This window comes from Bos grunniens, chromosome 14 (assembly GCF_055505025.1).
Source record: "Bos grunniens cultivar Pamir isolate PY7600 chromosome 14, Bosgru_T2T1.0, whole genome shotgun sequence".
In the NCBI taxonomy this organism is placed as follows: domain Eukaryota; kingdom Metazoa; phylum Chordata; class Mammalia; order Artiodactyla; family Bovidae; genus Bos; species Bos grunniens.
The window spans coordinates 48,954,761-48,982,586 of NC_141178.1; the positions used below are offsets into that span (position 1 = coordinate 48,954,761).

At 42.8% G+C, this 27,826-nt stretch overlaps 1 protein-coding gene across 7 annotated transcripts in view; it reads right to left on the bottom strand.

Annotated features, from left to right (window-relative positions):
• The window catches only part of SULF1 (sulfatase 1), a 198,344-nt gene that overhangs the window by 58,848 nt on the left and 111,670 nt on the right, over positions 1 to 27,826 (bottom strand). For 4 of the 7 annotated variants that reach the window (XM_086335456.1, XM_086335450.1, XM_086335451.1 and 1 more), the window contains 3 exons: positions 19,894 to 20,133; positions 9,596 to 9,747; positions 7,093 to 7,262 (listed from right to left, as the gene is read on the bottom strand). In XM_086335456.1, coding sequence (XP_086191582.1) covers positions 7,093 to 7,262; positions 9,596 to 9,747; positions 19,894 to 20,133 — 562 coding nt within the window. The remainder of the gene's footprint in view (positions 1 to 7,092; positions 7,263 to 9,595; positions 9,748 to 19,893; positions 20,134 to 27,826) is intronic. The other 3 variants (XM_086335453.1, XM_086335454.1, XM_086335455.1) reach the window with 1 other exon arrangement.

Sequence of the window (27,826 nt, forward strand, 5' to 3'; positions counted from 1 at the left end):
CATCTCTCACTGAGAAACAGGTCTCAATTCCCAGAATAAGCTGATTGTACATATTCAAGAAGTACACACTCAAACTATTAAAATTGGATATTCTAGACAATCTCCCAAGCCACACCATCCCAGCCTTCACTAAAATGAAACTTGATGAGACTTTGTGGAGAGATTTTCCACTCGAGTTCAAATGTCTTTAGGTGGGTAACAACTGAACACGTGCAGGATAACATCAAATTGTCTTGATTACAGGTGCATCCTAAAACTTTACAATAAAAAAGATACACGCTAAGTAGCTTCAGTTGTATCTTACTATTTGTGACACTATGGACTGTAGCCCTCCAGGCTCCTTTATCCATGGGACTTCTCAGGCAAGAATACTGGAGAGGGTTGTCATTTCCTTCTCCAGAGGATCTTCCTGACTCAGGGATTGAATCCAAGTCTCTTACATCTCCTGCACTGGCAGGCAGGTTCTCTACCACTAGTGCCAGTTGGCAAGCCTTACAATAAAATGGCATATCACAAAACTAATTCAAAGACTCTTCCAACGATGATGCTATGAACTCCAACTAGAAATTGTGTCAATACATACATAGGGAACACTTCTACTAAAAATTGTGACTGTGACAGATATTGAACAGGCCTGGTGTAGTGGGAAGATCTAGGGCCCAGAAGAGTGGAGTTTGGGCTTCAGCTTCATCCCTATCTACTTACGTGACTTGAGCAAAGCCGCTGAGTCTTTTTTTTTTTTTTTTTTAATAAACTTTGGGTATTCATTTTTTAATCTAAAAATTTATGGATTTATACTATCACTAGGTACCCTTTAATTCATAAAACCAATTGTTCAACTACTTTCACACTATTTTTAAAAGGGTTTTAATGTCAGCTAGTTGGAAGGGTTAACATGTTGATGCATTTGCTAAACAAAAATGTATCATACGACTAAGGCAGCAGGAGCCGTGCCCACCAGGCAACGGGAAGTAGAGATGGATCCTTTGGGAAAGAGATGCCTTGCATAGCAGCAGGGTGTCATTCGTGTGGTGTTAAGTGTGGATATTCTGAAGTGTGGCTGGACATCAAGGATCTGAGTGAACAGCCAGTGCAATGGGATATGTAGTAAATGACAGAGAGAAGAATACAGAGGTAATATGGGAAGTGTGTGTGTGAAGGTCACTCAGTCGTGTCTGACTCTCTGTGACCCCATGGACTATACAGTCCATGGAATTCTTTAGGCCAGAATACTGGAGTGGGTAGCCTTTCCCTTTTCCAGGGTATCTTCCCAACCCAGGGATCAAACCCAGGTCTCCCGCACTACAGGCGGATTCTTTACCAGCTGAGCCACAAAGGGAGCAATTAATCCTGCTCAAGTCAGAAATGTTTATGGAGGATTTAAAATTCTCTCCTCTTTGAAAGCATATCCTTTTATGTATTTGTGGAAGAAATGAAGAGAGAATGTGCAAATTCTTTTTAAGGCAAGACATTTCTTTCCAACTTGAATTAATTTATCTGGCTGCATGACTCAGCATGTTAGATCTTAGTTCCCTGACCAGGGATCAAACCTGCACCTTGTGAAGTGGAAGCATGGGGTCTTAACCACTGGATTGCCAGGGAAGTCCTTTCTTTTCAACTTTAGGTAACAAAGGTGTTTCAGAAATGTTCTGAGGCTTCCTAAGGGTAGTTGTCCCTTTGACATGCTGTGTCCATCCCAAACTCTACGATCAGAACAATATCTGCAAGTTAGTTGATGTGGATTGTTCTGCCTAAATTTTGATTTCACATGAACCTGTGTGTCTGTGTGTGTGTGTATGTGTGTGTGTACAGAGTCAAATGCATTTCCAGGGATAGAAAGAAAGAGCTGTTGAACTGGAACAAAATTTTTCTTTAAGTTCATGGAGACATGCTGCTGCTGCTGCTGCTAAGTTGCTTCAGTCGTGTCCGACTCTGTGAGACCCCATAGACGGCAGCCCACCAGGCTCCCCTGTCCCTGAGATTCTCCAGGTAAGAACACTGGAGTAGGTTGCCATTTCCTTCTCCAATGCATGAAAGTGAAAAGTGAAAGTGAAGTTGTTCAGTCATGTCCAACTCTTCGAAACCCCATGGACTGCAGCCTACCAGGCTCCTCTGTTCATGGGATTTTCCAGGCAAGAATACTGGAGTGGGTTGCCATTGCCTTCTCCGTCATGGAGGCATAGTTGGTGGAAAAATGTCAAGGGATCCTCAGCATCTCACAGAATCATCAAGAAGGCAAACGTAATCTCTTTTCTCATCAGCTTTTGTCTATAAGTGAGTATTATCACATCACTGACGCCAGGAGAAATGATGCCAAGAGGATGAGGCTTTAGCATTATTATGAGGATATGGGGGAGAGACAGAGAAGGCAATGGCACCCCACTCCCGTACTTTTGCCTAGAAAATCCCATGGATGGAGGAGCCTGGTAGGCTGCAGTCCACGGGGTTGCTAGAGTCAGACATGACTGAGTGACTTCACTTTCACTTTTCACTTTCCTGCATTGGAGAAGGAAATGGCAACCCACTCCAGTGTTCTTGCCTGGAGAATCCCAGGGACAGGGAAGCCTGGTGGGCTGCCGTCTATGGGGTCGCACAGAGTCGGACACGACTGAAGCAACTTAGCAGCAGCAGCAGCAGCATGGGGGAGAGAATTTACTGGAACGTGCAGTAGAGTCTTAGTCATAGTGAAGGGCTTTGTGATAAGAATGATTATATGTATTATCATGATGGAGACTTCCTCAGATCTCTCAGAGGCCAGGAGTGACTGAGCCACTGTCTGATTAAACAGGGTCCCCTGTTCCATGCGGTCGATAATCCGTTCTCTTTCTTAGTTGGTTGGCATAACCTCTAGCCTCAATATTGAACTGGCTTCCTTTCTTTGTTGGCGATGGCAAACACCATGGAAACCTGATACATTCGCTCCAGGCAGTGGGGGTCAGATAGCTCTAACCCAAGGCGGATGAAAGACATCTGGATAATGCCTGACCACCAAGGAAGGCAACCTCAAGGAAAGTGCTCACATGGCTTGCATCCCCCTCCCCTGCCCCCGACAGCACAGAACCTACAGTTTCTTCCTCTGTTTTCACAGGGCCTGCCAAATATCTCTGCAAAGCACTTAACTTCTTGCATCGCTTTGCTTGAATGCCTTGCTCATGTTCTTGCTAAGGAGACCAGCCATTCAAGAGCTCCGAGCGGCACAATGGAAAGCTTGTCTTCAATTTGTCTCACTCCTTTTGTGTGCAGCCTGAACTGTGAACCCAGGCAGTCACTCACAGCCTCAAGAGAGATGCACATGGACTCTTTCCAGCCCTTTCCTCCTGTGATGGCTAGGGAGACCTTGATGACAAAGATGCCCGGAATTCAACGCTTTCAAGGTCTGTGGGAGACACAGCGGATCTCCTGATTCTAGGGGCTCCAAAGCCTCGGGCTTAGCAGCAAACAGAAGCTGAACCACTCAACTCACCGTGTGAGTTTTTATTTTCTATGGCTAAGGGTGTTCTTCAAACTGCCAAGAGCACGGTTTGCACCTGGCAAAGATAACACAGCCCAGGCTGGTGCTTCTGTCTGTTTTTAGAATAGGCAGGGTGAGAGCCTCATCAATGCAGGTCTTAGCTCGTCAACAGACTTGTCAGGTCACAACGGACAAGAACCAGCTTGTTCCTTCCCTAGCTGCTTCCCCTTGAATGTTAAGTTGAAATTCACCAAACAAAACAGCACCTTTTTGTAGGTCAAGAAAGATCAAATCCAGCAAAAACAGTTTTGTTTGTTTTTTTTATGGTTCATCTTAATAGGAAGGATCACGGAGAATTAGTACCTATGAAGTGGCTTCTGTGTTCCAGGTCCAAGGTGAGGTCTCTTTTAACTGTCATTCATGACATCATGCCAAGTTGCTGGTTATTACTCCCATTTTACCGATGAGACAATGGAGGTTCTGAGAGGTGAAAGGTACTGCCTACAGGTCAGCAAGGACCACTGAGATAGGAACCAGTGCTTATTTGCCTCCAAGGCCTGAGAGCTTTCACTCTGCCAATGTGTGGATTCAGCTTTATAGAATCACTAGTAAGGCTCACAGGGCTTCCCAGGGTGGTGCTAGTGGTAAAGAATCCACCTGCCAATGCAGGAGACACAAGAGACGCAGGTTTGATCCCTGGGTCGGGAACATATCCTGGAGTAGGAACAGGAGACCCACTCCTGTATTCTTGCCTGAAAAATTCCATGGACAGAGGAGCCTGGTGGGGTACAGTCCATGGGGCTGCAAAGAGTCGGACACGACTGAGCCCTGAGCACAGTAAGGCACACAGGTGGTTCATCTGAACTAAAAAGGAATAGCGAAAACTTCACATATAAAAATGGTCAAGTCACATATGATGTCTACCTTGACTAAACAGTCTCCAGGGACTGTGTTTACAGCTACATACAAATTCACTCAAGTTCTCAATACCCTGCAGGTTTCTCTCTCTAGCTTTATCCCTTACTTCTTTCCTCACTTCCTTGGTCGCATCTTAGACAGCCTCATGGTGACCACTTTTCCTGAAATCATGTACCCAATCTCTGTCTATCAGCTGCAGAAACGTTGCCCATCCTTTGCAGTCCACTTTGCCTGCCTCCTTGGCCCTGAAGTTCTCCTGGTTCTTCTAAAAGATGAGTATGCTTCCTCCTCCAAACTTTCACAGACCCTGGGCTCCCTGCTCTAGCACTTGCTTCTGAGCCTGTTGCTGACAAGGCTCTTTGATAAGGCTCTTTGTCTGTCTTCCTCCTTGAGCAAGAGCCCAGAACAAACTTATTCTGTAAAGAACCATACAGTAAATAGTTTAGGCACTGCAGGCTGAATGGCATCTGCCACAGCTACCCAACTCCACTGTTGCATTGCAAAAGCAGGCACAGATAATACCTAAATGAATGAGCATGGCTGTGTTTCAATAAAACTTTATTTATAAAAACTGGTGGCAAGTCAGAAGTGGCCTCCATGTGCTGACCTCTGTCCTAGTTCATTGGTTCTAGAATGAGCAATTGTGTCTCTTTTTTAAAAAATGCAGATTATTTTATGTTTATTTGACTGCACCAGGAAGTCTTAGTTGTGGCATGTGAACTCTTAGTTGTTACATGCAGGATCTAGCTCCCCGACCAGGGATTGAACCCAGGCCCCCTGCATTGGGACGGTGGAGTGTTAGCCACTGGACCACCAGGGAAGTCCCAGCAATTGTGTCTTCCTTGCGCCTACATCCCTGCTGTGCTGTACAGTGTCACAGGTGGCACGCATAAATATTTGTGGAATGAAGCAGAATTTAATCAGAGATGCTTCTTCTTTGTTTTTTAAAGCTATTGTTGAAGCCCCGAGAACTCTGCAGATTTCTCTCATCCTGCACTGCTGTCTGTGCACACTGCTGAGCTGTCAGAACCTTTTGACCTGTGGCTGATTTTCCTGTAGGCTCAGGACCTTGCCCCGAAGCTTCAAAGGCAAGCTGACTTCTAAGGAGCCATAAAACACATTTTGTCAACTTCTTGTCCTCAAACTCCCGGGAAAACAGCAGTGAGGTTTACAGTTGTGGAAAATCACCCTAGGCTGGGATTCTGCTAATGCAACAAAGAAAGCAATTTCAGACTCAAAGAAAAGGAAAAGGTGAGTCCCAGGGCATGGAAGAAATCTGCAAAGACCTATTTCTTTTACTGAACCAGCAGGTTACTGCATCTGCCAGTGATGGCTAATGGAGAGTCACTAGTCCCTGGTGGGCTTCATTTATGAATTTAGCTGCATAATTATACATAGGGTAGAGAGTCTTGAATATTTATCCAAAGGGTTGATTCCAAAACACAATGGATCATCCAGACCCTATACCTCAGTTGCTGGGGCAGCTTTCTTTGTCGACAGTATCTTATGCATCAAAACACTTCCATCCTCCAAGTTTCTGGGTATGCTCAGTAGGACACTCACCTGGCTTCATTTATGTATTGTTAGTTCCCGTCTTTCCTTCTTTCTAAGTCACTTGATATGATAGAGAGGATCTAAGTACCACTGACAAGGAGCCATAAGTTTATTAGTTATAATAAGATAAAAAATATGAATAAAAAGTTTTCCAGGGATATGTTATGCCAGCAACTAGAATGCCTTCAGTAGTTACTTATCTCTTTTCATAAAGAAGTACATTTAATCTTTATTTTTTTCCCCATCTGGGACCATAGCTTTAAAATCAGTGTGGCTGAAGAGGGATAATATTTAAGCACAAATAGATTAAGAATGAATTCTGGAGGTTTAGTGATGAAGGAAACGTATCAGTTCCTTGTTTCCTACTCTTCTCATAGTTAAACTTTCAGCCCACTGCTCTGCGTGGAGGACTGCATATCATTGCAATGGATAAGAAGAACGGGTATGGAGGAGTAGAAAAACAAAATCACATTCTTCGCTGCCTAAGTATCCAGACTTACTACACGCGTCTCGTGAGAATGGTCAGCTTAATACAGCTCTCTGCTCTCTGTCTCATCGCCATAAGCCATCAGCCTCTCCTCTGGGCCTCCCAATCCCCTCCCCAAGGCTCCTGCCTCTCAAAAAGAAACATCAGGTTATTTTAAAGCCGTGACCTGAGACGGCCTCTCGGGCATGCCCTCTGCAGCTGCCTCTGCAGCAATTCTAATCAGACATCTGTGGCAAAGCTGCGACAGCCCGAGCCCAGGAAATTCACCCAGGTCTCTATAACCAGACTGGGGGTGGGGATCACTACCACTCTGCTGCTATAAGAAACATACCGTTTGATCATTATTATTATTAGATCACGTTGATGAATATTATTTGAGACAACTGAAGGAAGCCCTTGATCAAAACCACCCCCCAGTCACACCATGTGCTTCTCTCTGTTCATTTTGTTGTTCTTGTTGTTGTTCAGTTACTTACGATGTTGGAGATGTGATTCGTAATCAAGCCACCTCAGCAAGCCCCTGAGTTCAGGGCCTGCCTGATCTGTGGTCTCGGGGCAGAAGCCCCATTCCTGCCTTGTGGAGATGCCACGTGGAAAGAAATGGGGTGCAGGGGAGGAGATGGGTGGGGAGCAAAGGAGAGGCTCAAGATCAGCAGGTCCCAGAGTTGAGGTTGTTACTCACATGTGTTGGGAAGCATTGGGGTACAGTTCTGAAAACTGTGGGGCCGAGTCCTCGGGGCCGTGGGGCGCCGCGTGGCTGATCACCATCATAATGGGCCTATGGGGATACATTCTCTTAGACATTTTGAAGTAATTAATGCTCTCGTTAGTGATTAAGTCTGTGAAGTAGTCCTGAAACATACATTTGACACAAAACAAAAATTACAAAAGGTGACATTCATCAGATCACATTTGAATACTGCTTTCCCTCAGAAGCAACTCACTGAATGAGGAGGTAAGATCTTAAGCACGAAGAGAAACTGTACTTCCCAAGGAGAAAAACATCTTCCGGAAACAGAGATCAGTTGCCAGTTACTTTCTAGGGTTGCCAGCATAGTAACACACACAAACATCTTTTTAAAAAGTAATGTACAATTTAAGAATTAGGGGGAAAAAAAAAAGTCAAGTCCTGTTTGCCCAAGATAATGATCAGATCTGGCAATACAAATGCTACAGTACATGAAACACCGGATACTTATTTCATTCTCAGGTTTCGCTGATGTAATTCGTTTTAAAAAAATTTAATTGCTTCAAGGACAGGAAATACCCACGCCCACTACAAATTCACAGTTGCAGACACGCACATGCATACACACATATACGCATAAATGCACACACACAAAAAATCTTTTCGTGAAATTAAAAATTCACCTGTTAGAATTACACAATGATTGCCAATGAAAGTCATGACCAAAATCTGGATGCACAGGGAAAAGGGGCAGCATTCTATAAATTAGTTTATCTGAAACACTCAATATGGGGAGCAGTTGATTTCCTGCGGATTACACTCTGTTAATTGCACAACTAAAATGATCCAGCTGTTGGGATTAGAGCCTGACTTGTTAATAGAACAATTTAATCTATAATCCAAGGGGCTGATGCAAGACTATAAGGGGGAGTAGGGGAAGAGATGGAATGAGAAAGAAAGAAAAGATGAAAACTGAAAACACCTGCTTCCTCTAAGTGTGTATCATTGGCCTGGAACTCCAGTGTAAAGTTTATTCAGAAAGCTCTAAGGCAATGTGCACTGTCAGAGGCTTCTAGGCATGACTAATCGCATGTAGATTCAAGGACCAGAACAGCTGCAAAAGCCATGCCCAAGGGACCAAGCCTATGTCACATGTCCTTCTTAGGACAAGCCCACAGGCTATCACCTCCTTCCATGGAAGTCTCTGTTTCATTCCTTTCTTCTCTTTCTAAAAAAACGATCTATATTTTTTTCGACACAGTTGTCTTTGACACTTAATCAGCTGTGATAATGGGCAAGATACGCTGATTTAGTCTTTGGAGGGAATCTTGATTGCTTTGCTTTCCTTAGGACAACAGGGAAAGAAAGGTTAATAGCTTCAACAAGGAGCATGACAAGTATCCCCACAGATAAAAAATGGGAGCAGTGACAATTAGTGCACTTTGTAGGGCATTGCTCAAACCTTCCTCCAAGGTTTCTGCCAGCTCACAACTCTGATGAGTTTGGAAACCTATTAGCAATGTTTGTGAATTCATTTGCATGCATTGTTTTCTGGAGGGTATGAAAGGAGACTTACACTTTATCTCCCCCGCCAAGTTCCTTGAGCTCAAATCAGGCCAAGCATAAGGATAGCGATGTGCCAAAATTAGATCAAGTCTCCTCTTTCTGATTTCTACCAATGGCTTTTTCACAGAGATCTATGCTAGTTGGAGCAGATTCTCAGCTTCTTTTAGATAAATGAGGAAGAGATGGACATGGTTAGGAGGGAAGAGGGTATTTTAGGCTAATTAGCAGGCTAAATTTAAAGATGTTTCCCCCTCCGCTCCTGCGATCTGGAAATCGTTTTAAGTTGGCAATCACAAAAGCTGTGTAGATTTTAAAAAGTCTAATCTGGGATCCATTTGTTAGAGAACTCTGGGACCTGTTCACTTCTGTTTCTATGAACTGATTTGGAAATTCTAAGACTGACTGCCTTACAGACTTTTGTGGACTCTAGCTGCCATGGGCAGGTGTCCTTGTCAATATCAAAGTGTGGTAAAAGCAAAGAATGTGGTTTTCCAACTTTTGAGTTTTGCACTTGTCTTTTCTTATTCTTACATCTAAATCTGAAGGCGCAGACAGAATATACTCTCACCCTAATGAAAAGCAAAACAGTACAAGATGAACATATGATTATGTGGACAAGTCTTCTAGAGGGGGGAAGACCAAAAATTATCACAAGACGGAGTACAGGCATCTATGATTTTTTTGATAATACTCTCATCAAAGGCTGATTGCCTTTCATCCTAATGAAGGGGGGAAAAAATCCACTATTCAAAGTCAGTGTTCCCTGAGAGCCTTTTTCTTGCCTGGAGTTTAAAATTATCTTAAAATTTCTCTTTCTAAAACTGTGAGAACATAGAAAGCCAATCTCGTGGATAGGCTAACATACTGAAAATGACTTTCTCCCATTATGCATGAAGTAAATTGATGCAGTGTAAAAGTGCCTGAAAATTACCTTCGCATAATCAAATCCATGCTTTTCTTTGATGCCATTGCGACAAACAGTGTAATTATAGAAACGAGAATTCTTGATTAATCCAAGCCATTCTCGCCACCCAGGAGGGATGTAGCTGCCATTATATTCATTGAGGTATTTTCCAAAAAAGGCTGCAAGGGGGAAAGAAGGATTATTTTCTCATATGAAATGATCAATCATAACTAAATGCATCGACATGAAATTACATCTTGAAAAAAAGACAGTGAAACAAAAGTTAACCTAGGTAACAGTGGATGCTAAGGTATCCCATGTACTCTGATTCTTTGGCAAAGTGACCCACATACATTTTCCTTTTGAATAAATAAGAATAGTGCCTAGGTACATGGATAGTTTATATAAATACAGTACAGTTTAATAAAATCACCATCAGGTTCATGATACTTCGAATGCATGAATTTTTTTGTGGTCCTTCCAGGATAAAAGCAGAATGAATCTTTTTGTTAGGTTTATACGATAATCAGAGAAGTAGCCGGTGTGAGATGTGCAGTACTGAAAGTTGTCTTTGGGGTAAGTTTTCCAACATATTGCTTGAAAGTTGTGAATTACAAAAACATTATTGAAAAACTTGTCTTTGTTTTTGCCTATCAGGACAGTATGTGTTTTCTGTGTCAAAGAACCTTCATAAACTCAGCTTCTATGGGGTGTGGTCAGTGCCTTTATGTCACATGTATTTTATGTCATCTTGTTTACACTGTGTATATTTTACAAATGTGTGCTTATTACTGATAATCAAAAAGTCTAGCAACATGGGGTTACAACCTTGATGACTCATTTTCATAGAATTACAGTAAAACAGAAGAATTGATATATGTGCCACAAAAACACCACTGCTCAACCAGATGCCTTCCATGTCAAACCCACTTTCTGGCTTCATTACAGATGCCTCCGCTTACATACATAAAGAAAGTTCTTAGCTGACTGGCTCGGAATGATGAAAACAGATCCTGGACCCAGGCACTTTATTGGTATTGCTCAAAGCACATGTTTCTGAATCTCAAACTTATGCAATGTATTTCATTCCTGGGTCTTTATGGAGTCTCTATTTAGCTTGATTTCATCTTTGATATATAACCACCAGTAGAATATCTCCATCTGAATGTTTTTCTTGCTCTTAATGCAATTGTCCAGAATGGAATGAATAATGTTCCTTGCACATGTACTTCTTTAGAAAGCCTTTAATTCTCAGAGTGGCATCATCACTCACCAGGCGTGGCCTGGTGGCACTTTCCCTGCCTCAACTACCCCTTCGCTCACCTTGCTATGCAGCAGCTGCTGCCTGTAGGCTCTAAGTGGGTCAGAGCTCTGGGACCTCTCATTGTTTCTCTGACTTGACACCCCTCTGGGGGCCCACAGATTCCTGACCATCTCTCCTATGCATGCTCCAGGGTCTTTCCACTCTCACCATCAGCTTTCTGAAGACCAGCTCAGGTCACATCACCTTCTTGCAATCTTGGATGAAGAATCACAGTTGAGTTTAACAGCTTGCAGTCCAAGGCCTTCCTTTTGTCTGGACAAGATCCCTCTATTTCCAGCCCCATCTTGCACATCTCTGTGATGCGTACCTCTCTCCAGCAACTGTGTTGCCTCTAGGTGTTCTGGTTTCCACCTCTCCACCTTTGCCTGTGCTGTTCTCTTGGTCTCCCTCTCTGTGAATCAGGCCAGAACACATGCCATTTCACTCCCAGTCTTTGCGCTGATTCCACAGGACTTTATCTCTGTGGCAGTGATGTCACATTCTCATCCTTCCTTGTGGAACAGTTAGGTTCACGTATAAGCCTAATCTCCCTTACGTTGTTGTTTAGTCGCCGAGTCCAGTCTGAATCTTCTGTGACCCCCATGGATCATAGCTCACCAGGCTGCTCTGTCCATGGGATTTCCCAGGCAAGAATACTGGAGTGGGGTGCCATTTCCTCCTCCAGGGGATCTTCCCAACCCACACTGCAGGCAGATTATTTACTGCTAAGCCACTGGGGAAGCCAATATCCCTTACACTGTAAGGTTTTTTTTTTAGACAAACACTGCTTGATCTAATCTGTGTGCACTCTCCTCCCATCCTAGTGTGTAGTCTAGGGGCTCCATTAATTTTAGTTTCTTGAACTGGGGTTCATGGACCCCCACATATTCTTGGGACTCTACAAGTTCTGGACTTGTTAAATTTTGTGTTTTCAATTGAGTTATGATTTTTCAAAAAAAGCTAATTTGGTCAAAATATTTTCATAGAGTAGAGTTTCAGAGGTGCAAAAGTTGATACTTCTCTTTGGATTTATTTTCTTTGAAGAGTTGACTCAAGTCTGAGGAACACAGCAATGTTTGTTTACTTGCTGAATGAATGTTTATACGTTGAATCTGCAAATGACTGAATAAATCAGGTGGTCCCTTCGTCAAACATACACAGCTTAAGGATTCTGCCAGGGCTCCTGAGCAGACAGACAGGCATGGAACAAAGTGTCAGAGGGTCTCATGTCAGCTGTGACTCAGGATTTCCCTCTGAACTTCCTATGAGCTGTAGGAATTCTTCTAATGAGATGTTCTCATCTTCAGAGACTAACCACCTTCTCACACTGAACCACAGATGATTTTCCTTTCTGACAAAATGCAACGGGACTTGAGTCCCAGGCAGCAGACCAAGGCCACACTCCACCAGCGTGACTTCAGAACGGGACTGTTTCCAGAAGCCTTTCACTAGATAACCAAGAGCCCAGCTCTTTCCCCTGGCCTGCTCCTCATCCTCAGGGTTTTTTCCCACTTTTCCCTCTTTTTATAAAAGATCATAGTGGTTAGGAATATAAAGCCTGGGGCCAGCCTGCCTGGGTTCAAATCCTGGCTCTGTTACTTTCTAATTACATGTCCAGAGGTGACTTACTTAACCTCTCTCTACTTCCAATTCTCTTCTTGGAAAACCATGAAGATGACGATAATAATAGCGGAAGGGATATTGTGAAGATGAAAATGAATTAATACATATGCAAAGCACTGAAAACAGTACCTGGCATATAATGAGGGCTTATTAAGTACTGTCACTGCTGGTACTGGGTTGGCCAGAAAGTTTGTTCAGGTTTTTCTACATCTTATGGACCTTTTGGCCAACCCAACATTATGATTTTTGTTTGTTGTTTAGTTGCTAAGTCGTGTCTGACTCTTTTTGATCTCATGGACTGTAGCTGGCTAGGCTTCTTTGTCCATGGAACTCCCCAGGCAAGAATACTGGAGTGGGTTGCCCTTTCCTCCTCCAGGGGAATCATCCTAACTCAGGGATGGAACCCAATTCTCCTGCATTGGCAGGCAGAATCTTTACCATTGGGTAGCCCCAATATTATGATTACCATCACCATGATCATTAGCTTTTCAACTCTGGGTTCTGATTTAAATAACTTACCCTCCTGAAGTGCAAGGAAATTCTGTTCTAGAGTTCTGCCCTGTGCATCTGAAAACATCGCTGGAGAGGTTACACAGTTTTCTTTCCTAATCTGATTCATTTTTGTAGCAACAAATTCCCTCCCAATTGGCTGACATTTTCTTGCTTAATTAGTTTTTTAGATTTTTTTTTCTTGCTACTTTTAGTTTTGTTCTCTGTTTTTTCCCCCCCTCTCAAGGAAGCCAGGCCAAGTCATTCCTGCCCTTTCCTCATTGTTTTACTCATTAGGTTATTTAGGACTGTTTTCTACCCATTGCCATGGCTATCGCCCTTTCCCTTAATCCTCCCCTTATAAACAATTCCTTTAAGTCTCTTAATAGTCCCTGTTATTCACTTCAGAACTCCCTCCAGGTTTTCCGTGTCTTTGTGTTAATGGGGTGTAAAAAATGTACTCACTATTCCAAATGTGTCCTCACCCATCACTCTTGGCTCCAAGGGAGACGAGGCCTTGTGCATCATGAGGCAGTACCCAGTGTTGTCAGCGTCAAGTTACTCAGCCTTTAGTGTCACCTTCGAACACTGAGGCTCATTTGTAATTACCCCTGGCCTCTTTCAACAACACTTCCTGGCAGTGCTCTGCAATTGATTATCTGGGATTCTAATTATTTTCCTCCAGATGCACTAAATCTCTTCCTCCATCTCGAAGGTGAACTTCATTTTCTTGCCCATACTGCCATTATATTACGTGTAGTTTGAAGGTTTTCAATCCTTTAGCTTTGGCAATTCAACTCAACTACTGTCTGAATATGTCACCAGCACACCATCTACCCCTCCTCTCTTCTCTGGGCCATTAAACACTTCCCTTCACAGCTGTTTAGAAGGTGGCAGGTGGGGTTGGGTGACAGGGAGAAAGATCAGAAAGACCTGATCATAATGACTGTTGACTTAAGTCCACACTACTTCTGTCCAAAACTACCTGTTACACAACCCTTAGAAAAATTTCCTTGAACTATTTGAGGCAAAAGCTTTTATTTTTAGATTTGCAATAGTAACTACATATACAAAAGATTTCTGATGCTGTAGAGAAGTCAAATGTTATTTAATGCAACAATGTACTAATTGAGCTCTCACTCCTTGCAATGATTAGATTTGGGGTGGCAGGACTTCACTAATAGTAACTATAAATTTACATAATTTTGAACCAAGTTAAAAATATGATTTACTCTTATGTCACCTCGTACACATGAGTTTGGTTTCCCCAACTAGACTGGAAGTCTAGCAAAGACAGGAATCTTACTTTATATCTCTTTATGGATCAAAGTCTACTATAGTTTTAAGCAGAATGTGACTTAATTAATAGCATATTATGGTATTTGGTTTTTGGGTACTTATCAAAAATCCATAATACTATCATTCATAAAAATAAGAATATTAGTTTGTTTTACTTTTAGTGAACTCTATTAATACATTCTAAAACATCTCATACTAGAGAATAAATATACTTGCCATAAGTAACGTGGGGCCTTCCTGGTGGCTCAGGCTGTAAAGAATCTGACTGAAATGAAGAAAACCCAGGATCTATCTCTGGGTCTGGAAGATTCCCTGGAGAAGGGAATGGCAACCCATTCCAGTATTCCTGCCTGGAGAATTCCATGGACAGAGAGCCTGGCGGGCTACAATCTATGGGACTGTGTAGAATTGGACACGACTGAGCGACTTTAGTTTCACTTTATAAGTAACATAAATTTTATAATGTAAAAAGACACATAAAAAATGATTAATTTGTCTGCAGTGTTTTGTTACAAAAATAATTCTTTACATAACAATTTTATTGCAGGTCTTTATTAAATATTGTCCCTTCCACCCCAGTGATATGAAGCAGAATTAGTATGACTAAAATTTAATTCACCTGTGAATTTACAAATCCTGTGTTATATTATAATTTGAGCACTACCATTTTTAAAGGAATCAGTATGATTACAGTGATTATAAGAAAATTACAATATAATTTTGGATAGGAAAGAGAACTAAGGAATCCCTCTAGTCCTATCTCTGCATTCTATAGGTTAGAAAACTGGCCTGGAAAAGTTCTCAAAATAAGTTCAAGGCAAAGTAAGGACGTGATTCCAGTTCTCCACCATTTGGTTCAGGGTTTTCCCCTTAATACTTGATGCTACCTCTCAATTATGGATTATTACTGTCACTTTAAAATTTATGCCAGGTGTTACATTCATGTCTCTCCTCTCAAAAGAAATTTAAACTAAAAATTTTTGAGTGGATAATCAGGTAGAATTTTCCTTTTTATGATAGATAATACAATATTGTTACCATTTCACTTAGAACATAAAACGCAATAGAAATGTTATTTTATTTTCCTTTCTTAAACATTTAAGCTGTTGTGAAGTCATATTTTCCATGAGTAAAGTTAGAAAAATTTAGGTTATAGTCAGTCCAAAAATATGCCTTGGTTCTGAAAAAAGAAAATAATGTCATACAACGGTAAGTACAATACTGGATCAATTCATTTAAATCCATGTACTCTGGATACCTCCCAAAACAAGCCTCTCAGTAGTTTGTCTTCTCTGGGTTGTTCTTCGTAAAACTGATTACTGCTTTGTGCTTCTTGCTAGATGGATCTTTATGTATAATACAGCTTCCGTCATTATTTTTCCTATGTTCTCAGCTAAATGTTCTAAATGATGCATTTAATGTTAGGAAAACAATAAAATCTTTATATATTGGCTCCCCCCACTAGTTTAGTGGTTCATAAATAATTATGCTGGTTTAAAACCTACACACCAATTCTCTTAATTTCCTCAGATGTCTATCATCCTGATGTGCTTATTTGTAGATTTTCAAATGAGTCTCTGTCCCTGGTTGGATTGATAATTATTGTCACAGAGACATCTTTACTTCCTAATTGTCTGAGACATATCAATATTTTCCCACTAAAGATGAATTTACATTATATAGCTCATTATCACTGCTGTTTTAGCCCTCCAATTTTTACCTTTTCCGATTTACTAGTGGGCACTCTCAAAATTTATTTTCCTGGGTGCACATCATCCATTTTCTATTCCTAGCAGAGTGTTTGAAAAAGTCTTAAGCATTTGGAAAAGTCCTGTTTTCCTTAAAGAATTCTTTTACTTTGTAGAATGACTCACTGTAAATTCCATTATTACCTAAGTGTCTAGACCCCAGGGAAGAAGGTTGGCTACAGAATATGAGTTAATTTCCAGAAGCAAATCTCCTCTTCCTGAAGAAGAGAACTGACTGAAGCAGGCCCGATGGACTGCACCACCAGACTGCTAGTTGTCCCTGGGAAAGGCTGATTGTCTGCAGTTTCCTCCTAGACCTAACCCACAAGGCTAGGGTACTATACTGGAAAGAGCCCTGAAGACCAAGGTCTTGTTGCTCACTCTTCCTAGTAGAACATCAGATGGATCATTTTCAGCAAGTCCTCTTATCTTGTGGGTCTAAATTTGTTCATCTGATGGGACTTCCCTGGTGGTCCAGTGGTTAGCACTTTGTACTTCCCTTGATCAGGGAACTAAGATCCTACATGCCTCTTGGGCAGTGTGGCCAAAAAGTAAAAAAAAAAAAAAGTGGAATATTTAAATTTGTTTATCTGTATATGCTTAGTTGCTCAGTCCTGTATGATTCTTTGTGATCCCATGGACTGTATCCCACCTGGCTGCTTTTTCCATGGGATTCTCTAGGCAAGAATACTAGAGTGGGTTGCCATTCCCTTCTCCAGGGAATCTTTCCCACCCAGGGATGGAACCCGGGTCTCCTCCATTGCAGGCGGATTCTTTACCATTTGAGAATAAGAGAACTGAATGAAATTATCTCTGAGGTTTATTCAAGCTCTCGTAACCCACTGTAGGGTGGATACAGCATAGTGATAGTGATAGTGAAGTTGCTCAGTCGTGTCCGACTCTTTGCAACCCCATGGACTGTAGATTGCCAGGCTCCTCTGACCATGGGATTGTCCAAGCAAGGACACTGGAGTGGGTTGCCATTTCCTTCTCCAGGGGGTCTTCCTGACCCAGGGATCGAACCCAGGTCTCCTGCATTGCAGGCAGTCTCTTTACCATCTGAGCCACCAGGGAAGCCCGTAGGGTGGATACAGCATAGGATAATTTAAACAAGTACCAGAATACACTCCACTTCTTAGAAGCAACAGATTTGTTTTTTCTTGGTGACCCAATGAACTTTGTGCTAGATGGCGTTTCCATTTTTGCTTTTGCCATCTGGAAATTTAGCTTCAAATATGCAGCCTTTCTCCACAATTCTGTGGCATGTCTGTGGTTTGTATATTTGTATATATTGTTGCCTTGATTTGAACTGGTTCTACCCTCCATTTCTACTGGACAGGGTCCTGATTGCTCTGTATCCTATTATGTTTTATGTGTCACTATTAGGCACTTTGGAATGAGGCATGATAGAAACATATGTCAGGAAATAAGATAATGGGAAGGAGAAAGATGGAGTCAAGTGTGCTGGATTCAGTCTGTCACTGACTAGCTTGTGACCTCAGACCAACTCTCCTGAGTTTCTGTTTCTTCACTGGCAATATGGGCAAATCCTTTCAAGGCTGCAGGAAGAATTAGGTGAGAAAATTCAGCTAAAATGCCTGGTACAGAGGAAGCAAGCACAAAATACCAATTTCCAATTTTTCCCCTTTCTTTCCGACGGCCCAGCTTTACTTAAGTATAACTGACAATCAAACATTCTAAGGTTTGTAACCCAAGGGCCCACTATACAAAAACATTGTGAAACAAAAACCATTGCCAAGCCAATCAACATACTCATCCCTTTACATGTTCAGTAGTTTCCATTATTTTCTATTGTGATAACAACACCCAAGATCTAGCCTCTTAGCAAATTTCGAGTACACGATGAAACACTGTCAACTATAGCCAAACCACTGTTCAGTCTCTCTCCGGACTTCTTTTCGTTCTTCCCTTTCTTGATTTGGCCCTGAAATGTATTAGCAAGCCATAGTCAACAGCTCTAAGTCTCAGCAGGGTTCTTGTAGTCACCCACATCTCTGTTTCCTAGGACAGACCCCAACCACGTTGGTCTGGATATGACGAGTGTTCTAACTCCCTAGGTTCCAACTCTGTCTCTGCTACTAGGAATTAAATTACAGGGACAGTGAGAGTTGAAAGGCACTGACTTCACACAATGCTTCCCATGAATAAAACACAATTTGGTGGTCAAAATCAGGAGTCAGGCATCAGGGGACCATTTCTGATTTTGCTTCTGAGCTGGTCGCACAGTATTTGAAATCCTCACCTCAGTTATAAAATGGAGCCAAGTACACTGGCTGTTTATGAGCCCTACAGGGATATTGGAGAGATTTGCAAATTGTTTTAGAGCTCTCAGATGAAAGGTGCTATACATTTAAACCACTCATGTGGGAAAACACTCAGGATAAGGCTCTCCGAGTAACCTAGTTTCCTTCCGAAGCATACACAGACACCTTTGAGGCTCATGGGAGGAGTTCCTTCTGTGAGTGGAGACTTTGAGATGTTTGCGGATGACAATGCTATCATCTCCACAGTCAGTATTTTCATCCATAAATAACAAGTATTGTGCCCACAAGGTGCTCTGCACAGAAGCCAATGACCACATAGTTCCTAAATCCAAGGGGAAAGATTAATTTCATTTTTAGAAGAGATTTGAGAGAGAATACCTTTATCCAAAATCCTTTCCTTTGAAATCTTCAGAATAGAGAATCTGTAGACTTGACAATCATTTCCAAGTTTTTAATGATGACACCCTGAATTCTTATGAATAAGTCTAGTTGGTTCTGAAAAAATTATTTTCCATTATATCCCTCAATCAATATCTGGGTTTCCTTTCCTAAAATAGGAAATGCTCAGACTATGTCTTTCCCACTCCTAATTCTGTTAAAATGGTTCCACTCCCCCAAAGATAGTGGAAACTGTGCTGTCTAATACAATATGGTGGCTATTGGCCACATGTGGCTAAGTTTAAAATAATAAAAAATAAATAAAAATTAAAAAAAAGAAATGCTCAGAAAACCTAACAAGAGCATTTAAATGCTTGGAGAATAAAGGCTTTGGGTCAATCATACAGGAAGGAGCCTTGCTTATTTCTTAGAACGACTGGCCTGATGTTCACGATCTCTCTGGAAGGAGGTCCCTAATATGCAAGACACCAGTTAACCACACCCCTCATCTATGTAGGTTAAACGGTGATAAAAGGTGTACCATGGGATGCCCTCCTTTCCTGGAAAATAAGGATGAACATTTGAGATCTAAAAGTAACCACAATGAAGCTAAAGAAAAGCAGAATCCTATTGATTATGAGTAAGTAAATAGGTGAATTAATAAAGTACACCTCATTGGATTATTTCATTCAGCTATTTATGAATTCAGTAAATAATTTTGATAATCTATTGTGTTCCAGATCCTGGGATAGGTGCTCTGCATTCAAGAATGTGCTCAGTTGGTACCAGGACCTGGAAATTTGGGAGGTTGAGGTAAGCAGGCTCATGGGATAGAAACTCTTCAGTTGCAGGCTGTCTGGAAAATTCCAATTGCTGGGTGCTCTGATGGAACAGAGGACCCTGGCAAGCTACAGTCCATGGGATCGCAAAGAGTAGGACGTGATTCAGTGACTGAGCAAACACACATGCACGCACTGATGGGGACAACTTGTCCTTCACGCGTCCACTGAGAATCATTCTGGCTTTTCTCTAAGGGATCTCCGGCTGGGACATTCATCAGAGAGAAAAGTAAGGGATGCAGAGGGAGACTCCTTCCACTTAGGGACTGATTGGAAGGTCACAGATTTCATCACATAGTGCATTTTTCTGAGATGCGTTACCAGAGTTCACGGAATGAAGGCCTGGAAGTTTCCCCTTTACCTGTTCTGTAGCCGGTGCTGTTCAGATAGACCGCAAACGTCCGAGGCTCGTGCACCGCCTGCCAGGAGGGGGAAGAGCAGTTCTCGTTGTTGGTGTAGATGTTGTGGTTATGCACGTACTTGCCGGTGAGCATGGAGGAGCGCGAGGGGCAGCACATGGGCGTGGTCACGAAGGCATTGGTGAAGGTGGCCCCCCCACGCTCCATAATCTTTCTGGTTTTGTTCATGACTTGCAGGGACCCTGAAAGGCACAAGGCCAGCCCTGTTTAGCAGACAGCACTGCACAATCACCCACTGACGTCATGTCGCTCTGTTTCCCCGACTTGTTAATGTCCCTCCCTTGGCTTGAAGGAGTCTGTGATTGGACCAGTTCTCATTTCCAGGACACAGTGCACCACTGGGGATCCTATCATCTCAAGTATTTGCAGAATAAACACATTTTGGCTTCTCCCTTTTTTAATCACAAAGGAAAAAACTGCAGGCTCATCCAATCATTAAAGCTAGAATTTTAGAGACGGAGTAGATTCAAAGGCCAGCAGCCCTTTGAAGTTGACTAGAGAGCATCAAAACTCCTACCCCACCAAACTCACACCAGCTACAAACACTGCAGAAAAGATGGATACAGTACTTTTATCATATCAAACAAAAGAGGGAAAAATTTCTACAGTTAAGTAAAAGTTCATCCAAAATGCGTGTTGAACTAAAAAAAAAAAAAAAAAATCTCCAATGCAACTTGGTATCCCCTAGTAAACTCACCACCTACCTGGCAGATTTTCTATCAGGATCACACAATCAGTTTACGTTTTTGCCTGTTTCCACGTCATTTAAAAAGATGGATTGTTTGCTTATGAAAGAGCTATGATGCTATTGCATTCAAAAGTATTTGCATTAGCAGTAAAATATTCCATTTGAACTCTAAAGGATGAAATTGTACATAAAACTGCCGAGAAAGAAAAAAAAAAAAAAAAAAAAAACTCTTGATTACTCAATCCAGCCAAACATGGCAGCTGAATCCCATCCAAATACTGCAGGAAAAAAAAAAAGCTCAGGCCAGAATTCAATAGTCTTTTCAGGACTTGTCAAGAAATGCACTACAGAGCACTACAGCCAAGCCCATTGCATTTCAATCCTGGAGCCTCACATTTCCAACAGGTCCTGCTTCTTCCAAAGAAAGGGAGAAAGTCTATGTCGTTTTCCAACAAGGAAGGAAATCGTAATGCAAACCAGGCAAGCATTCAGAGCAGAAGAGAAGTGTGCAGCCATCCAAAAAGCCACAGTCGGCCTCATATTTTTTCACATACGTGCTTTTACTGTTTACATGAAAACAGAAAAGACGGTTTCTAATTGTGTCTCCTTAGAGCTCTCTACAGTATGCCTCGCTGAAGAGGATTCCAAACTGCTTTTTCCGCCCTGGTTGTCTTCAGAAGATCAAGCAACTTATTTTTTTGCCATCGATGAATAACATGTAGTGAGCGCCCACTTCATGCTGAGCATTCATTCTACTGATCTCAACTCTCTGGATTGGTCCCGCAAGTATAGCATTAACAAAAGCAATGGGAAGTTCTCTGCTGCCTCCAATCTTCACTAGTAATCTATCTAACAAGAACTTATATATGAACATTGCTTGGAGATATCTGCAAAGCAAGGTACTGTGGATACAGCAGTAGCAGGGCATATAAGGACAGTGGGGACAAGAGGCAATATTTAGTAAGAACTCCAGTACTCTTGCCTGGAGAATCCCATGGATGGAGGAGCCTGGTAGGCTGCAGTCCATGGGGTCACTGAGAGTCGGACAGGACTGAGTGACTTCACTTTCACTTTTCACTTTCATGCATTGGAGAAGGAAATGGCAACCCACTCCAGTGTTCTTGCCTGGAGAATCCCAGGGACAGGAGAGCCTGGTGGGCTTCCGTCTATGGGGTCGCAGAGAGTTGGACATGACTAAAGCGACTTAGCAGCAGCAGCAGCAGCAGCTGCCACAGTACTTGAGGACAACTGGAAGGAAAGGAGGAAGAAGATCTCAGGATGAGTGAAGTGCATCATTGGGGGCATGTGCGGTGGTATGTGTGGTGCACTGGAGGTGGGATGAAGTAAGTGGAGTGATGAAAATGGCACACGAGTTTTCTGGAATGAAAACGAAAATGAAGACTTCTCTTGATGTAATGGGTGGCAGAGCTAGCAAACAGCTTGGCGGCTGGGGAGAGACATTCAGCTTTGACAGAACAGACAAAATGATGGCAGAGTCAGATCTTTGTCAAAGACGTGAAGGATATGTTACGATAAAAGTCTTTGAGAGGTGTTGCTATGACAATGGAGGTATGTACACTGTCGAAGAAACAGGCTGGTCCATCAAAGGTATGGCCAAGGGGTTGCTGAAGCTTGAATGGCATTGTGCCTCTACAATAGAATGGCTCTTAAGAAGCAGACCTAAGAGCTTCCCTGGTGGTCCAGTGGTAAGAATGCAGGGTAGACGCCAGTTTTATCCCCGGTCCAGGAAGAGCCCTCATGCTGCAGAGCAACTAAGCCCACGTACAACAACTACTGAAGCCCACTCACCATCAAGCCCATGCGCTGCAACAAGGGCAGCCACTGTAACGAGGCCAGTGCACCTGCATCTAGAGAGCAGCCCCCACTCTCTGCAACAAGAGAAAGCCAGTGCACAGCCAAAAAAAAAAAAAAAAAGAATAAATAATTTTTAAAAGATACTTATTTAAAAAAAATAGAAGATCCAAGAGATGCTGTAATGTATCAGAAGGCTGTGTGTTGGCTAACATTTTTCAGCTTGGGAAGAAAACTGGATAAGTAATGGTTTCACTGTTGCTCAAGAAGTAACTTGAGAAGAACTATGCCCTACAGAACATCAAAGAAGTGCACATTAGAAATGTTGTGTTTTATATTTATGTTAGTTGATCATAAAAGGGATAGAGCCTGGAATAAATACATGCAATGAAACACAGGAGTGGGGAGAGAGTTCAAGGTCAGCGTCAAAGTCCATTCACTTATTCTTTTCTCCTCTTTAGAAATCTGCAGTGATTACTTATGGTAACAGCTTGAATTTTGAGAAAACTTAGCAAACACTATTGACCAATTTTTATTGCCTAATGGTCTCTTCATGTCAGAGGATGACTTCTCGGAGTTTCCTCATGAGGTTAGCTAGACTCAAATTAAAAAAAAAAATGCAACTGGAGGCCATCCCTCAAGGTTGCATCACAAAGCTGCAACCTCCAGTTTACAAACTCATTTGGACCACAACACTGGATGGGAGGTGGAAATCTGATCTAAGATCATATCATATGAAAACTAGGGGGAAGAATTCAGCCCCATGCAGAAAGAAGTGAAAGTGTTAGTCACTCAGCTGTGTCTAACTCTTTGTGACCCCATGGACTGTAGCCCACCAGGCTCCTCTATCCATGGAATTCTCCAGAAAAGAATACCAGAGTGGGTTGCCATGCCCACTTTGAACCCGGGTCTCCTGCATTGCAGGCATATTCTTTACCATCTGTGTCACCAGGGTCAGTTCCACGCATCACTCCTGGAATTGCCCCAGCCAGGACTGTCCTCTCACGCTAAATATCACTCTTGGGACTTCCCTGGTGGTCCAGTGGCTAAGACTTTTCCTTTCAATGCAGAGGGTGCAGCTTTGATTCCTAGTCAGGGAGCTAAGATTTCACATCTCTCTGAGCTAAGATTTCAGGTCTCTCAGCCAACAAACCAAAGCATAAAAGAGAAGCAATATTGTAACAAATTCAACAAAGACTTCAAAAATGGTCCACATCAAAAAATCTTTTAAAAATAAATAAATATCATTCTTTTCTTAAACAACTGAGCTGGTTGTGTTGAAGAACTAAAAAAATCCCTCTAAACCCCGTGCTTCCAACTGATCTGCCAGTCAAAGGAGAGAACAATGAAGACGTTTGGTCTTTGTTGCTGCTGCTGCTGCTAAGTCGCTTCAGTCATGTCCGACTCTGTATGACCCCATAGACGGCAGCCCACCAGGCTCCTCCATCCCTGGGATTCTCCAGGCAAGAATACTGGAGTGGGCTGCATTTCCTTCTCCACTGGTCTCTGCAGGTACAGTGTTAAGAGCCCCATGGGTGGGGCTCCTGACTGAATATGAGCATCTAGCTTGAAGTTTCTTAGTGAAGAGAAGATTCTGAGACAATGCTACTCCAACTTTAAAAATCACCTGGAGAGCATGTTATGTCATAGAAGAATTTGCATTTCTGTCAAGCTCCCTGATGACACCGGTGCTGCCTGTCCACGGTCCACTCTTGGAGATGTAGTTGAAGCCTGACACAGAACCAGGGAAGCTTTGAGCTGGAAGAGACTTAGTGGGTGCCTCACTTTAAGTGATCTAAATGGTTTAGACCACTTCCAAAGCGGTAAGATAGGTAGACAGGAAAAGAAAACACTGATTTCATATTTATTCTCACGGATTTTATGACTGTGTGCGCTAAGTCGTTTCAGTCATGTCTGACTCCATGCAACCCTGTGAACTGTAGCCTGCTAGGCTCCTCTGTCTATGGGATTCTCCAAGCAAGAATACTGGAGTGGGTTGCCATGCCCTCCTCCAGGGGATCTTCCTGACTCAGGGATTGAACCCGAGTCTCTTATGTCTCCAGCACTGGCAGGTGGGTTCTTTAGCACTAGCGCCACCTGGGAAGCCCAGCGGATTTTATACTTGCTTCCATTTCTAAGTGTTTCATATGTAGCAAATCATTTAATCCTGACAATAACTTTCCATAGTGGGTGTTATTAATTATTATTCCTACATCAGGGATGATAAACTGAGGTACAGAAGGGTTAAACAACATGCCTAGGACTGCACAGACCCTAAGCAGCAGAGCTCAGATACAAATGCAGGTTGTCTGTTCAGAGATCATGCTCTTAAGCTCCATCTAGGCTGAGTACTGGCTGTGACACTGACTTCTGAAGACTGCAACACAGAAATGATGTCTGCTCATAGTAAGAGTATATCTCATTTACTGTAGTCTCATATTTTGCTTCCCAGGTGGTGCTAGTGATAAAGAACCCACTTGCCAATACAAGAGGCATAAGAGACCTAGGTTCTATCCCTGGGTCAGGAAGATCCCCTGGAGGAGGGCATGGCAACCCACCCCAGTATTCTTGCCTGGAGAATCCCTGTGGACAGAGAAGCCTGGCGGGCTACAGTCCATGGGGTCACAAAGAATCAGACACAACTGAGGTGACTTAGCACATATGTATTTTGCTTCATCTAGCCTCTTAGGGGAGATACTAACAGACACTAAAGCCTGTCTCCTGCCTTCTTATGGACTGATTTCAGTAGCTTGGGTCTGAGTGGGAGAGGGGGCGTAGGCTGCAGATGTGTCTGTCTTCAGAAGCTGACAGTCACACTGATGTTAAATGCTGCCTCTGATCTTGGAGTCCCTGGGTGGATACAGATGACGGAGTGTAGGAATCATACCTCTTCCCTCTGCTGAGTAAGTGTGCTCCAGCAAGGTAAGTACAAAGCCCCTTCTCTTTTATGGCTGTGCAGTGATTAATGTTAGCCAACAACACTGCCTGGTCCTGTACCTATGGCCACTGTGACTGCACCATTGATTTTTCATTGGGAAACTACCCAAAATGATTCTGTATCCATACAACTATTAATTATGCATTTCCAGCATGGTCCCATTGGATGGGACCATGTTTTGTCCTATAGCTGCAAGGACTTGGTTTTAAGCCAGAGCTCTTCACCTCTCTGAGTTTCAGGACTTCGGTGCCTAAAATGCAGACTGTGCTGATTCTTAGTTATCAGAGCAATTATTTCATGAGAATGTTATGAAACTTTAAGGCTGAAGATTCACCACAAGATTGCCAAGGCAGGGCTTAGGAGGATGAAGATGAGAAGAGAAAGAGTCCTGGACTTGAACTTGAGGGGAAACATCTGAGTTTTTGTCACAGGTGTGTTTGAACAAGTCATTTACCCTCTTTGGATTTGTGTTTCTCAGCTGTAAAATAGAACTAATAATAGCTCTCTGGACCTGTTGGCAGGGCTGTTGAGCAAATGGCATGAGCTGTGATTTACTGTGTGATCATCTTGGCCCCAAGATGTTTCATTTACTTCTGCCTTTCCCATCTCCCTCTCTGTCATCATATCTGAACTCCAAAGCTAAGGTAGGCATACAGAGGTAGCCATAAACTGCATGTTTGTGCTCCTTCAAAACTTATAGGTTGAAACTTAATGTGCTAGGTTATGGTGTTAGAAGGTGGGGGCTTTGGCAGGTTATTTAAGTCATGAGGGTGGAGCCCTCATGAATGGGTTTAGTGCCCTCATAAAAGAGACCCCAAAGAGCTCCCTGGCTCTTCTGCCATGTGAGGACACAGCGAAAACACAGCATCTGTGAACCAGGAAGCAGATTCCCACCAGACACAGAACCTGCTGGAGTCTCAATCTTGGACTTTTCAGTTTCCAGAACCATGAGAAATAAATGTCTGTTGTTTATAAGACACTAAGATGGGAATACCAGACCACCTGATCTGCCTCTTGAGAAACCTATATGCAGGTCAGGAAGCAACAGTTAGAACTGGACATGGAACAACAGACTGGTTCCAAATAGGAAAAGGAGTACGTCAAGGCTGTATATTGTCACCCTGCTTATTTAACTTATATGCAGAGTACATCATGAGAAATGCTGGGCTGGAAGAAGCACAAGCTGGAATCAAGATTGTCGGGAGAAATATCAATAACCTTAGATATGCAAATGAAACCACCCTTATGGCAGAAAGTGAAGAGGAGCTAAAGAGCCTCTTGATGAAAGTGAAAGAGGAGAGGAAAAGGTTGGCTTAAAGCTCAACATTCAGAAAACTAAGATCATGGCATCTGGTCCCATCACTTCACAGGAAGTAGATGGGGAAACAGTGGAAGCAGTGTCAGACTTTATTTTTCTGGGCTCCAAAATCACTGCAGATGGTGACTGCAGCCATGAAATTAAAAGACGCTTACTCCTTGGAAGGAAAGTTATGACCAACCTAGACAGCATATTCAAAAGCAGAGACCTTACTTTGCCAACAAAGGTCCGTCTAGTCAAGGCTATGGTTTTTCCAGTGGTCATGTGTGGATGTGAGAGTTGGACTGTGAAGAAAGCTGAGCACCAAAGAACTGATGCTTTTGAACTGTGGTGTTGGAGAAGACTCTTGAGTGTCCCTTGGACTGCAAGGAGATCCAACCAGTCCATTCTAAAGGAGACCAGTCCTGGGTGTTCATTGGAAGGACTGATGTTAAAGCTGAAACTCCAATACTTGGCCACCTCATGCCAAGAGTTGACTCACTGGAAAAGACTCTAATGCTGGGAGGGATTGGGGGCAGGAGGAGAAGGGGACGACAGAGGATGAGATGGCTGGATGGCATCACCGACTTGATGGACATGAGTTTGAGTGAACTCCGGGAGTTGGTGATGGACAGGGAGGCCTGGCGTGCTGCAATTCACGGGATTGCAAAGAGTCGGACATGACTGAGCGACTGAACTGAACTGAACTGAAGTCACCCAGTCTATGGTATTTGGTTATAGCAGTCTTGATGGATTAAGATAGAAGTTTACTTTGTCTATGCTTCAAGACTTAAAATGTTAAAGCTGGTTTAAAGATATCAGTTCCCGTCTACCCATCATGCACTGTTGCCCATGCCTCTCTTAAGCCAGAAGCCTGGCTTCATTATCATTTAAAATTGTCCTTTGAGGTGGAAGCCTGACAGGGATACTATGAAGTGACCGTAATGAAGTCCAGTAGTTGGCATGGGGGCACTGCTGACTGGGCTGGCTTGAGGACAGGGAAGGTCCAGGCCACAGCTGAGCCTCGAGGCTGCCAAGAAGAGCTGCCCCAGTGCCAGAGTTCCAGGTTGGGACTGGGGATGTCTGCCATCGCTCCTGCAGGGGTGGGTGGGGGTGCTTTGACAGTGATCAGCTGTGGAC